Source organism: Falco peregrinus, chromosome 4 (assembly GCF_023634155.1).
Source record: "Falco peregrinus isolate bFalPer1 chromosome 4, bFalPer1.pri, whole genome shotgun sequence".
Taxonomy (NCBI): domain Eukaryota; kingdom Metazoa; phylum Chordata; class Aves; order Falconiformes; family Falconidae; genus Falco; species Falco peregrinus.
In genome coordinates this window covers 119037272-119050245 of record NC_073724.1, presented here as the reverse complement: position 1 = coordinate 119050245, position 12974 = coordinate 119037272, and the positions used below count along the sequence as shown (strand labels likewise).

At 39.3% G+C, this 12974-nt stretch overlaps 1 protein-coding gene across 4 annotated transcripts in view; it reads left to right on the top strand.

The window, feature by feature from the left end:
* UVRAG (UV radiation resistance associated) overlaps window positions 1–12974 on the top strand; it is a 100319-nt gene that overhangs the window by 65513 nt on the left and 21832 nt on the right. For all 4 annotated transcript variants that reach the window (XR_008746849.1, XM_027777872.2, XM_013305704.3 and 1 more), the window contains one exon: window positions 1097–1175. Coding sequence is in view for 3 of the 4 variants with exons in the window: in XM_027777872.2 (XP_027633673.2) it covers window positions 1097–1175 (79 nt within the window). In the remaining variant the exon portion in view is untranslated. The remainder of the gene's footprint in view (window positions 1–1096; window positions 1176–12974) is intronic.

The following is a 12974-nucleotide window of genomic DNA, read 5'->3' as shown; positions in this document are numbered from 1 at the left end:
GAGAGAGGCTTTGGTTTCTGATGTAATGTGGGGTCTGTGCAGATCATACACGCAGCATTTTGATTAGGGGCTAGAGAACATACGGTTCGTGAAAAGGCAAAAGCTAGTTTCATGGTGTAGTACCTATAAACATAAATTTTAGATTGTACTAAGATTACTGTATTGACCACAGTGACCTCTGGTAGTAAGGAAGAGTCAAAAGACAATCCCAAGGAATGCAATGTACAAATATTAAAACTGATTGAGAACTGCTTCGCTTCAGCCAAGATTCCTAGAACATATGCCTAAAATTATGTTCTTTAATGCAGACTGTCAAAGAGTTTCAATACTTTAGGGACTAAAGTTTTGGTTCTGTGATCTTATATAGCAGGTAAGACAGAAATACGCGGTGCTACTTTCTTATAAGCTACTTGATACAACTAGATATTTTAAATTGTGAAAAATGCTTTATTTATTGAATAGGAGAAATAAGCATTAGGAGTATAATACTTGCAAGGGCTGTAGTGACTTGTAATGCTGTAACTGTCTTAAGCCTTTGGTGTGTATGTGAAGCTTGTTGAATGGCTCTCTCTTAAGTGTTGTTCTGGTATGGTAGTAACTGAGCCTGCAAACGTCTTCTGTGTGTGAAGAGATGGCTGCTTTTTCAATCACAAAATAGCAGTCAAGAGAGAACATCTTTCTTCAAAGATTATTTTTATTTGGAAATGAGCTAACCAAATGAGAATGGCTGAATACAAAGGGATAACGTACGATCTGGTATTATGCTGTATGTTTCTTTAAAATATGCTTCACTTTGAGAGGAATGTTGCAGTACTGGGACAGTCATAAAGCATCTTTTAAAAACCTAAAATACTTTAGAAAATGTAATTCATTAGCTGAACTTCAATATAAGTTTTTAAAAGGGTGATTGACTAGAGTTGTAGAGGTTTCCTAAGTACACTGTGTAGAAGGGGGTTTGTGGAAGAAGTCAGCAAGGGTTTTTTTTTTTAAATCTATCATCTCAGAAAACAAGTCTGTGGATTTTTGAACTTTATTTAAGCATCTGAGTATTTTCACCTTAAATGCTTTTTTCCTTTTTTTTCTTCTTTCCCATCAGATTTCCTTTATATCCAAAAGGAGGGGAGAAGCTTCAGTTTGAATATGGAGTGTATCTTCTCAACAAAAATATAGCACAGGTTGGTACACTGAGATTTTTATTTTGTTTATATCTGTCTGCTTAGTGCCAGTACAGCATGAGTCTGCGTCTGCTGTCTAGTGATGCTATTCTGTATGGCGAACATCTGTGAGCTAGTGGAGATGTTCTTGAAATCATTGTCTCTGCTTAGACCTTACAGCTTTGTGCTTGAGATTTTCTTCTGTGGTGCTTAGAGAAGGGCTTACCAGCTAATAATGGATCTCTTCCTTTTCAAATAGTAAATGCTGTGATTCTATACACATTGTTTTGGAAATTGTAAATGTTTTCTGTTATTTTTATTGTCATACTTGGGAATCCATTGGTGTCATTCTCATTGCTGCCTTTAATTTTGCTGTTTTATTACTTTAACTAATATTCTACCCCTGTATTTATGACAAGAAAACATGAAAAGCTGGAAAATCAAGTCTTGCAAGTGTATGACTTGATATTAAAAAAGAAGCAGCCCTCTAATGATCCTTACTTCCTTGCTCTTAATATATTTTAAAAATCATCCTTTACTTTGGCAAGCATGTGAGTTACAGGTTTACAAACTTGTATATGAGATGGCACTAATACCTGCTGCTAACACATTTGGTATGGAATTCAGAAAATGTTCAAAAACCTGGTCTGAAAGGGACCTGGGGAAGCCATTTAGATTGTTTAATAGCCCTAGGGCAGAGTCAGCTGCTCTTACGCTATCCCTGGTAGATGTTTGTGTAACTTTCCCTGAAGGAAAACCTGTGATCTAGGTACTGCTTAGTTCCAATGCTTGCGCGTCTTGGCCATTAAAGTCTTTTCTGACATCTAATCCAACTCTGTCTTGCTTCTGTTTAATCACATAATCACTTACTATAATAATCTGTTTAAGTCTCTTCCTGTTTGCAAACCTAGGCATTGAAAGATTACTTCTCCTTTCTAATGGGTTACCTCATGGCTCGCACTTCTTAATTTCTGAGCGTTCTTGTTGTCTGTTGTTCTCCATCTGAATGCACATCTATCTTGAAGTGCAGTGCCCAAAGTTGGATGTAGTGTGGAGCTGTTGTCTTCAAAACATTGAGTAGGATGGCAGAAATGCTTCGCAGGTGTTGTCATTTTCCCCCTCCCAGTTCATTATGTTCTAATAGGTTTGTACTCTTAACAACCTAAGACAGTGATTTTTCACAAATCATTGCAACCAGCAATCCCAAGTCTCTTCTGCACAGCAAGAAAGTAGTTCATTCTGAATTTGCGTGGGTGACTCATTTAATTCATGTTTTACATGCTGTACCTTGGATGTATCCTTAAAGATGCACTTTTTTGTTCTTGGTCATGTTTCTGATTTGGTGATGTAACTTTAGAGGATGGGGAAAGGTACATTGAGAGCTCAGTCTCAGCTTTGTGCTATCTGCATCTGAGGCTATTCTCTATCCAGCTTACCTAATTAAAATATGGAATAGAACTGAGGTAAAGCCCAGACTTAGGTGGGGTCTAGGTTCTCAGCTTCACTAGTGCTTCCATTTACAGCGGTAAACCATTGGTTTTCACCCAAAGAGTATGTACTTGCTCTGTATTTGTTCATACTTTGTCAATATCCCATTTCCCCAGAATGCTTGTGAACATGTTAGACCATAAAGTGCCAAGAGATTTATTTAAATTCCAAAAGGAATACGACATTTCAGTTTCTACCCTGTTTGTAAGGCTTGGAATTAGGTTGGTCTGACAGTTTTATTCTTGAAGAATCTAGGGTTTTTTTAATGCTTAGTTTTTAGTTGTTTGGGTTTTTTTTCCCAGTTCTTTTTTTTTCCCCCACTCCCTACCCCAAATTGAAGTAAAGCTTCTGGGTCTTTTTGTGGTGTTTATTTTTCAAGCTTGGATAGCATTTACCATTTTCCAGACTTCTGGTATCTTGCCCATGCTTAGTATATTTTGGAAGATAACCTCCAATGGCTCTGAAATTACTTTAAGGCTAAAATATCTTAAGATGAAGTTAATCAAGTCCTGCTAATCTTGGAAATTCACTTAACTAAGCTGTTAGTATAACTTAGACTGTGACTCTTTGTTGCTGGTATTAATAATGGCAGCCAGCTGTTCACACTTGACTTTCATGGGGAAGACTAGTGAGAAAAAGGGATTAAATACTCTTTCCTTCAAATGCTTTGATAGCTTTCTCTCCATTACTATCAAATCAATGCTTGTTTAATCTCTACTTAAGTAAATACATTAGTTCATTCTGCAACTTGTGAGTTGTGATGCTGTTTGCTTTGCTTTTCAGCCTTTCATGTTTTTGTTCCTATTCTGGAGTTTGCTGTTCAGTTACTTGATGCAAGTGCTCTGTGTGTGTTTCTTCATTGAGATTATGAACCTCTTCAGTGAGCCCAAGTTTGTAGTCTTTCTAGTTGTTGTAGTCTGGTTAGTTGGTGCTTCTGCCTGTACTATTTTTTTTTAATAGGAACTGTCATCACTTCACTTGTTTTCCTGTTTTTTCTCATTGAGCTGTTACCTGAGTTGTTACCACTGCTGAACCTACTGAAATCTTTCATTCTGATTTTGTCCTTGTCCAATTTCTAAAGAACTATGAACAGTTGAACACATGGTCACTCACCTGTGTTGCCTTCCAAATCCTTGCAGTTGGTTTCTGAAATCATTGGCATGTGTTTAAACTCATAAAAGTAAATGAAGACTTTAAGTAGGTATTTGTATAAAAAAAGCTTCCAAAGTTACATGATCGCTGTAACTAGTACAGGCTAGAGTAGTCAGTGGCCAGACTTTGAAGTGGTTCGTACAACACCAGTGGTTCACATGTTAATGCTTGAAATTGTATGCTGTTGAATATAAAAACATAATAAAAGTAAATCAGATTTTTTAGGGGGCTTCTACTACTTATTTAATCAGGAAAGTGTTACTGAAGTCCATATAAACTGTTGTAGTCACCTTTGTTTTGATATGTGTTCAAATATTGCAGCTTTTTATAGTTCTGCCATGGGGAAATTCTGTTGCAAAAGCAGCATGAAAGCAGAACAGTAGATAACATGCAGAAATAAATCACAGAACTTCTGTATTCAGGGACTGACTTGATTGAAAAACCTGAGATTGAATCCTTTTGAGTGTTCCTTTGAAGACTGGAACTGTTGAATTTAGAATCACGGAGTATCTCAAGTTCGAAGGAGCCCATAAGTAGCTTTTTGAAGATCTTAAGGCTGCTTTGAGAGAAGCTTCCAGATATACTTCATGTGAATGTGTGAAAATAATTATGTTTGGCTTGAGAATGAGCTGCATCTTTCTTATCTCTGGACTGTCACAACGTGTGAGGGTATCCTTTTAAGGCCCAAAGGTGTTTGCCTTAATTCAAAGAACCGGTCCTGCAAATTATTCTGTTGTGAATAAGTGCAGATCACTTGCTTAATTCCCTCCGGGTGCTGTGGGAAGTTTGGAGGTGTCTAGGAGGAACAGTGCTGACTCTGCTGGAGGGTTAAGAAAAGAGCTTAGGTCTCCATCACCTTACTTGAATCATTCGTGCAAGTCTTGATCACTGTGGGTGAGAAACAAAGAGCCCAGAAAAACCTGTATCAAAGAAATACTTGAAAGGATTTGTATAAGCTTCCCGGCTTTCACAGATTTTTATATTTCTGGGGTTTGGCCTTTTTTTTTTCTTTTTTTTTCCCTTTCACAATTACCCAGAGTTCTGGCAGCAAGGAGAAACGTGAGTGGGAAGAAGTGAGACTGAGTTGATATTAAGTAAAATTACTGAAATAAAAACTCTTCTGGAGATAAAGTGGTACTGTTTTGTAAAACAGCAGGATAATAACAATGAAAACCACATCTTGCACTCAAGAGAATTCAGCTGGAATTAGAAGCAGCTCAGTGCTAGCTTGGTAGAGCATTTATTTGGAGAAACTTGCTTTGCTGTTACATTCCGAAGTCAAAACAATGTGTGTTAATTCCGAGAGTTCGTAATAACTTCCATCTGTATGTGAGCACAAATTGTTTCAATCCCCATATTTTCTATTTGTAAAATTGAATACCTCATGAAGTTCACAAAGCAGCTTTTAAAGTTGGATAACGTTAGGTAAGACCATAAATTGTCAGTTAAGATTTCAGCTCTGACTCTAGCAAACATACAAATGCGTTATTTTTTTCAAAGGGAAATTAGTGACTTATGTCCAATAATATCAACAACAAAAAAAAGTCACTGTCATTCCTAAATGCCATTGCTAAAAATGGGAATGAATTGCTCAGCTCTCAAAAGCATTAGGCTCTGGGAGATCATTGAGGAGGTGGCTGGCCCCACAAACTGCAACTGCTATGTTACGGATGTGTGTGGAGTATCTGAGGAAGATGAGGCTTTAAGTAGTAGGGGAATGAAATCAACTCTTGCATTGGTTTTCACAGCACAGGTGTTGAGATTACACTGTGAAAACTTCCTGCTACAGTGAATGTATATCAGGAGCTCACTGAAGCGTTGTGAGGGGTTTTTTTTGTGGGTGATAAGCAAAACTTTACACAGCGTGGGCAAGCTAGCATCCTTGAGTTCTTGTCACTGAACATCCAACGCGTGCAGCTCAGCTAGGGCACAGACACGGACCTTGCGAAGGTGAGCTCTCACAAGTCCTTGAGCAGTGGTCTTGGCACTCCAGGGTTTTTTGCTCTTGGCTCTTTGATTTTTTTTTTTTTTTTTTCTTTAATCTTAGGGTGTGTGGGGATGAGAGTGCAGTGGCTTTGAGTTTCAAATCTCAGGCCTGTAGAAAGGAAGAAGCTCTATTGCTGCTTTACCAGCTGTTTTGCTGTCTCTTTCCTTCATTCCCAGAGCCTGGGAATGCTTGGGCCTGACTTCAGTGTAGACTCTTCATTACATATGAAGAGATGATCTTATTTTAGTGACCTTCTTTCTTGAGGTGAGTCTTTAATGAGCACACACAGTGTCACTACTGGAGATTACCTGGCCTGAAGCTGTATACAAGTTAATATTACATGGGGGTTTTTTTCTGTATTGGTCATTATTTCTAACCCATGCTTATATGATGTGTAGCTTTTGAAGAGAGTGTGACCACCTTGACCATGAAACTTCCAGTTCCTTTAGGTATTCAAGAAGTTGTCTCTTGCATGATACTTGGCAGGCGCTGTTGCTCTTCCAGTTGCACAGTTGCTTGGAGAGGAAATAATTGTAGCTGTAGAGCTGGTTTCTTCTGGACCCAGTCAGAAGGGGATTTACTGCAGCTATTTTCTCGCATGGGACAATCAATTTATTTGCAACTCTGAGTATCAAATGATGATGTGGTATTTTGGTCAGCCACTGAAGGAAGTGGAAGTTTAATTTGTCTCTTGATCTTCTGGATGTCTTATTCTGAGTCTCAGTCCAGCTTCACCGCAGAACCACAGGCCTGAACTATGATCACTGCAGGACCCCTTTTGGCTTTGTTGTTGCTGTGATGTTGGCTACAACTTCCATCTGGCTTTAGTGGACAGTGCCTTGGAAACAGTGGTGTTCTGTCCTTGTCTAAATTACTGGGTCTTGGAGGGAGACTTGCAAAACTGGGTACCAAACAGTTTGGGCTGTCACATGGCTCTCTGATTTCCTAGAGCCAAGCTAAGGAGTGAATATGTCTACTCTTACCCCAGCTGATTGCTGGTGTTTGTCAGGGAGGCTCTGCGGTTGGTGGCAGTCAGAGCATACCTTCCCAGTCATCACTTCCAGGTTTTGTGAAATCTTTTTGATTTGTTACACCACATGTGGTAAGATTGGTTGGGTTTTTTTTTTTCTGTTCCGGCTGAATGTGTGCTCACAATCACCTCACAAGGCAAGGCTTCTCTTCTGATCCGGCCTTGATTTGTTTTGTCAGACGTCTTTTGAGTGATGTTAGACTGATACTCCTATTCACATTGGCATGATTTGCTCAGCTTTAGCCAAAGAATAGCTCTGCTATCATCTGACAGTCATTAGCAACAGAGGAACATTGCTATTTGACACCAAAAAAAATCACTCAATCTTTTGTCAGCTCTCCAAAGGATGTTTGTTTTCACATCAACGCAGTACAGATCCAAGCGAGTAACTTGGATTTTAGCCTTCCTTTCGTGTGTGCGGAGTTGATGTGTCCACATGGGGGCAGGCAACATTTACGTGCTTTATGTAAGGTGCTGGAGCTGTTGATCAGCCAGTGCTGCTCTGGTGGGAATGGTGCTTTTTGGTTCAGTTGCTTGTCTAATGCCCGAGGTAAGTAACATTCGTGGAAGCACAGAAGAAAAGCAAAATACTTCTTGATGTATTTTAGTTGCAGGCAGATTGATACCTTTCTAATAGCTGAATGGACTAAAAGTTGAATGCTTATGTACTAGGGCCATATGGAAGAAACTGAACCGAAATTCAGCTTTTAACTGTGAAATGAGGCAAGATGTTCAGTTTCTGGCTCTGTTAGGCTATCAAGCATGTGAGAAAATCAACTTTATAATAGAAACTATTAAACTTTTCCATGGGAAGTTGAACGGCAGAAATGTTAGGACTAGAAATTTGTTTTGGCAATAAACACTACTGAGCAGAAGTGTCTTTAAGAGTTCTGTGGGTATCGGTGTAGATGCAGTGGTTATGACCCTTTGAGTGTAGGATACTGTGGCTTGCACACTACATCTTTTATGAGGCCCCTAAACTAAGATCATAAAACATACAGTTCAGAAAGAATGCACTGTCTGAATTTGTGGCCAATTTAACTGCATGGGGAAAAGTGTTCTTGAAAGAGCACAGGTTGAAGCCAGAGTTGAGTCCTCATCTTGTAAAGTGCCAAGCATTCATTTTAATGTTAAGAGGAAGGGACTGCACCTGAAAAACCACAAAGTACCTTCTCCAGCTGCGCACAGCCAAAAGCTTTTAGGAAAGGTTTCATTCCTGAAAGTCTCCTAGTGTAGCAGTGGGCTAATACCTAGCCAGGTCATTTAGAATTGGGGAATTTACATATGTTTTTTGCAAACTTGTTGGAAGACTTTCTTTTTTTCCTTTCCTATCACCCATGCCAAGATAAAATAGGTTGAAATGAGACTGGATTAGCTGTAATAACAGTCATCCTTTCATTCAGATGAAAGTCTGCCTATCCTTGCCCTGTAAGCAATCTGTACTGCTCAGCAAAGGCCAATATGAACTTGCTCAGCGGAGGAGCAGATCTTGGCTTTCCAGCCTGTACTGATCACTGTACTTGCAGCTTCAGACCAGGTAGCACTGGAGGCCGTGCTGCTTGCTCTGGTGCAGAGAGTTTGGAGCAGATGAGGTGGAGTGAACAATGTGGTTGGGTGGAATAAGAGAAGTGGCATCACCAGCTGTGCTTAGAGTCACTTCTCCAAAGTAATTTTGGGTATCACCCCCTGCAAGTATGTTCTGCATGTTAGATCACTTGTGTACTATGTAGCTGTCATCATTTCTGTGCATTAACTCTTCAGCCTGCTAAGCTTTTTAAAAAGAAGTGTTTTAAAATAGAACCAAAGTTGAGTAATCAAAAGGAAAATGAATTCCTGATATAGTTAAGCTGACATAAACACGTGTGATTTGCCAACTTAAACTGCTTTGTAGTATATATAAGCACTACATTTTGAAATTGAAAGAGATAGGAAAGTGGGAAGTCTGTTATCAAGGCATGGCACAATGTGTTAGTGTAGGAAAAAGATACAGTCTATAACTTCTCCTAACAAGCAGGGTGTGTGCTCTGGAGGCAAAGCTTGATTTTTTTTTTCAGATATAAAGTGTTAACACCTGTGGAATTCATGGACCTCCTTTGTGAGCCTGTCTCTTCAGGACCCTTCTTGCTTTCTGCTGTGTTGCCATCTCTTAATGTGTAAGAAAAAACCCCCAACAAGTTAAACTGCATAATTTTCTGAAACCTCGCTTACTTTAATGCACAAAAACCAATCTTCTCTCATTAGCAAGCGACAAGCTGTGACTTCTGTTTTGTTGTAGTGGGTTTTTTTTTCTGAGCTGTAATTTACACTTCTCCATCCACCCACATGCTTTGTTCTCTTGTTGCATAGTTTTAATATGTATGCTTTGTGTTCCATGAGGCAGGTTTTGTGTCATACTTCTATGCATAGGATTTGGCACATCAGGGTACAAATCCTGTTTTGAAAGCTTTGGTTGTGACAGCTGCTTAATTATCCATAAATGCCTTTCAGACCTATTATATACTGTGGTTGACGTTTAAAGCAAGTTGGTCTCCAGTATTGGCTCATTTACTTTTCTGATTAGTCCATAATGCTTGGAAATCCAGAGCTTTGAAGTAATTTGGTTTTCAAGAGACTGGAGATGCTAAAGGGGCTATCTGTTGGCCTTGTGCATAATTCACGTCAATATTTCTTAATATTGTGTAACTAGAAAAAAACAAGCTCTGGTTCTATTTAGCCAATGTAAGTTGCTAGCTGTTTTTAGGAAAGCCATTGCTGAACAGACCTTGGTTTAATGCTCCCTGACCTCAGCTTTTAAGTTTGAAATACTGTCCATCATATGAGAAAAAATTTCCAATATTGATGTGTCTTAGTGCCATTTGGTGTTCTGAATGATGGTGTTATTGTGATAGGAAGCAAGTCTTACACAGGCTAAACTATTGAATCTATACTCCTCAAATGAGAGGTTTCCCGGTTTGATTGGAAATCTCATCTTTTCTAGAAGTCAATCTCTTTTGCCCATTAAAAGTAGCGTAATGGATACCTGGGAAGCAGCTTAGGTGAAACATGGGGCTGGGAGCTGAGAATCCCCAAATTCTTTCTACATGTGGGCTCTGTGGTGTGGAATGGATCACTTGCTGTTTGAGTAATGCTTTCTCAAAACAAGAGCCTTTTCACCTGAAGGAGCAGGTTTTACAAACCTGAATGAATACTTTAGAAAAACTGCCAAAAGCTCGGTGTTTAGGTTTTTTTTAAACAAGGGCTTTCCTAGCATAGTATGAAAGAACAAGTAGCTGAAAGATTGTGTTGCAGTACCTCATGGAGTGCTTTGTGCACACTGAAATACTTCTGCAGGTTCCTCTCCTGTATCATCTTAAGGTATGAGGTAAAGCTGGACTGATGCCAAAAGGGAAAATTGCCAGGCTTCGGTGTGGATTTATCAAAATACGACGGTAATGAAAAAAAAAGAAGTATGAAGTGCGAGTAGCACCATATACCAACTTCCAAAGCCTTGATTGGAAACTTTACTATATTGTTCTGAACTGTCATCAGATGATGAAACCTCATCACCAGCAGAAAGGAGTTCATAGGCTTATGCAGATGACACTTCCACCTGAACTGATGGAATGACCCTGGTGTGGCCATGCAGTCTTTCAGCCGGGCTGATGAGCTTGGGCTCTGTGCTGTATTCACTCTTGATTTTCAGCTAGGACACGGTGGGCGAGTTCTCTGTATCTACCTGTGTACTCTTGAGATTATTGCCCTTTTGGTGTAAATAGGTAAAAAGCAAACTTCAAATGTTCTCATGCAGCGCAAAATTATACTTGAGGAGCTAAATGCATAAAGAAAATGTCATGTTTAAGACTGAGCTACAAAATGTGACATCTTTTTCCTAGCTTTTGCACATCTGACCTTTTTGTTCTGTGCCTGATGTAATGATTTTTAATACAAAAAGCTCAGGATGAATGAGGTCATGGGAAGTAAGTGTGCCCATGCCTTATAATCCAATAAACATCACTTTGTGATACCGAGCCATTTTAAAAAGTTCTGACCTGAACCTGGAAAGGTTATGCTGTATGGTTTCATCTCATCAGGCTATAATGCAGCAAGACTATGGCTGAACAGTAAACGTGGTTTTAGTTATTTGAGTATTTTACTGGGGAAGAGGGGAAGCTTTTGAGGCCAGTAACTGCTTTATCTTCTAAATTGCTTTTTTTAATGTTCTTTCTGTAAAATAGTCATGGTATATGAGAGGCACCTTTATGGGCAAAGGGGCCTATATATGTTATTTTTATAATAAGCCCACTAACCACCAAATTTTACAGGAATACTTTACCTATGTAAGTGGCTGTTTCCCCCAGTCTGTCTTTGACGGTGGCTTCCCATATCTGTAGTGAGACACCAGACTCAAACCATGAAGGCTGATGTTTGAGACACCTCTCTGGAGAGGTATTGTGTTTACACTCAGGAAAGGTTTCACAAATATGTATGAGAGAGTCCTGGAGGAAAGGCGGCTTTTGGCTCATCTAAATGTTTAGTTCTACAGTGTGTTCTGCATGTATTCAAGCACGTACTCCTATTTCCTTATTTTTTTATGGTCTATCTCCAATAAACACTATTGCTGTGAAACCAAAATCTGGTATTAAATATTGCCTATTATCACATTTCATTTTTAAAAATTGGAAGAAAACTACTTCGTAAATGTTTGGCAGAATATTACAAGTTGCTGAGCATTAGCATCCAGGCTGCTGCTGTGTTTTAATGTTGATCAGACTTCACATTTTGGTGGATGTGAGGGGAAGCAGCAGCTAAATAGAGTGCTAAGGCAAATCAAAGAAGGTAGAAGGGAATTAGAGCTGTTATTTGATGAGTGTGTTGTTTCCCTGGTCACTGCTGAATCACTGATGCACTTAGGTTTCATGCATGAATTTCCACTACCTTTCAGGTGGAATTGAATTAAAATTCCCCAGGCTGAGAGGAGAGAGGAGACAGGCTGTTCTTGGGGTAGGAGGAACCAGTGGTGAGAAAAAGTTACATAGGCATTTGCAGTTTGTGAGAACTGAATCATTTAGAGCTCTGTGCAGACCTGTGTGCAGATGCTTAGCCATAATGTAGAGACCAACATTTCCCAACTGTACTATTGAGTGTCTTGGACCAGTGACTTGCAGTATTTCAACTGTTAGTTGTGACTGTTACAGAGCAAAGTAGGAGAAATGTGTCTTATAGCAGCCTCTGCCTTGTACGTGGGGGGGGAATCGGACACATGTTTTAAAAATAATGGTGTAATTGGAAGCAGCCTTTGAAGGGACAGCTTAAAACAGAGTTATCTCCAGTTACTGCCTTGATTGCTCTTTGTATGCCTTACTTGTTATTGCTAAAGCAAAATTGTGATCCGGGTCCTTTGAGATGGACTTAATGAAGGCTCTAGGCAGGCAGGGTCAGCTTGAGGAACTTTAAAGCTTGTGCCTAATGGATTAATGAAGGACATGGGTCTTCAAGGATGTTGATGTAACTTGTTTTTCTTGTTAGTTTAGTACCCTTAGAAGAATTACAAAGTAAACATCTGCTTACCAGGGTGGACCTCTGAACAACCTTGAAATCCACTTGAGAGAGAGAGGGGCAGACATTGGCATATCACAATAACAAGTCAGCATTTCCATAAAAATAGCTGTGTATTTGAGCACTTCCTCTTGTTTGGGTGAGGGCTGTCACTGCTGTGGCAGTTCTGTATTTGCTCCTTCTGAAAGCAAGACTGAGGACTTGAAGACTTGCTGTAATCACAGTGCTTGCTATGTTGCTTCCCTCCCACCCACCCCCAACTTCCCCAAGAAGCTTAAAAAAAAAAAAAAAAAGCAAGCCTTGGTTATATTTACTTTTACACTGAGATAGGTGTATACTGACAGTCTTTTAGATATGAAAAATGAAAATTAATTTTAAATGTTTAGCTTTGAGATGCGTTATCTAAAGAGCTAACTGATATCACATGTTTAGCTAATGTTGTACCCTAAGGGTTTTTCAGGAAACCCATGTAGCTGTTCAGAGCTAGAACAACTAGCTAGCTTTAATAAAACAAAGGCAAGCAACATGTTAAGAGTGCAAATCTAAAATTTTATAATTTTCCCCAAAAGGTATAAACGCACACAACTGTTTATATAGCAGCAGGCATTATTTCACTGATCCCCCAAGG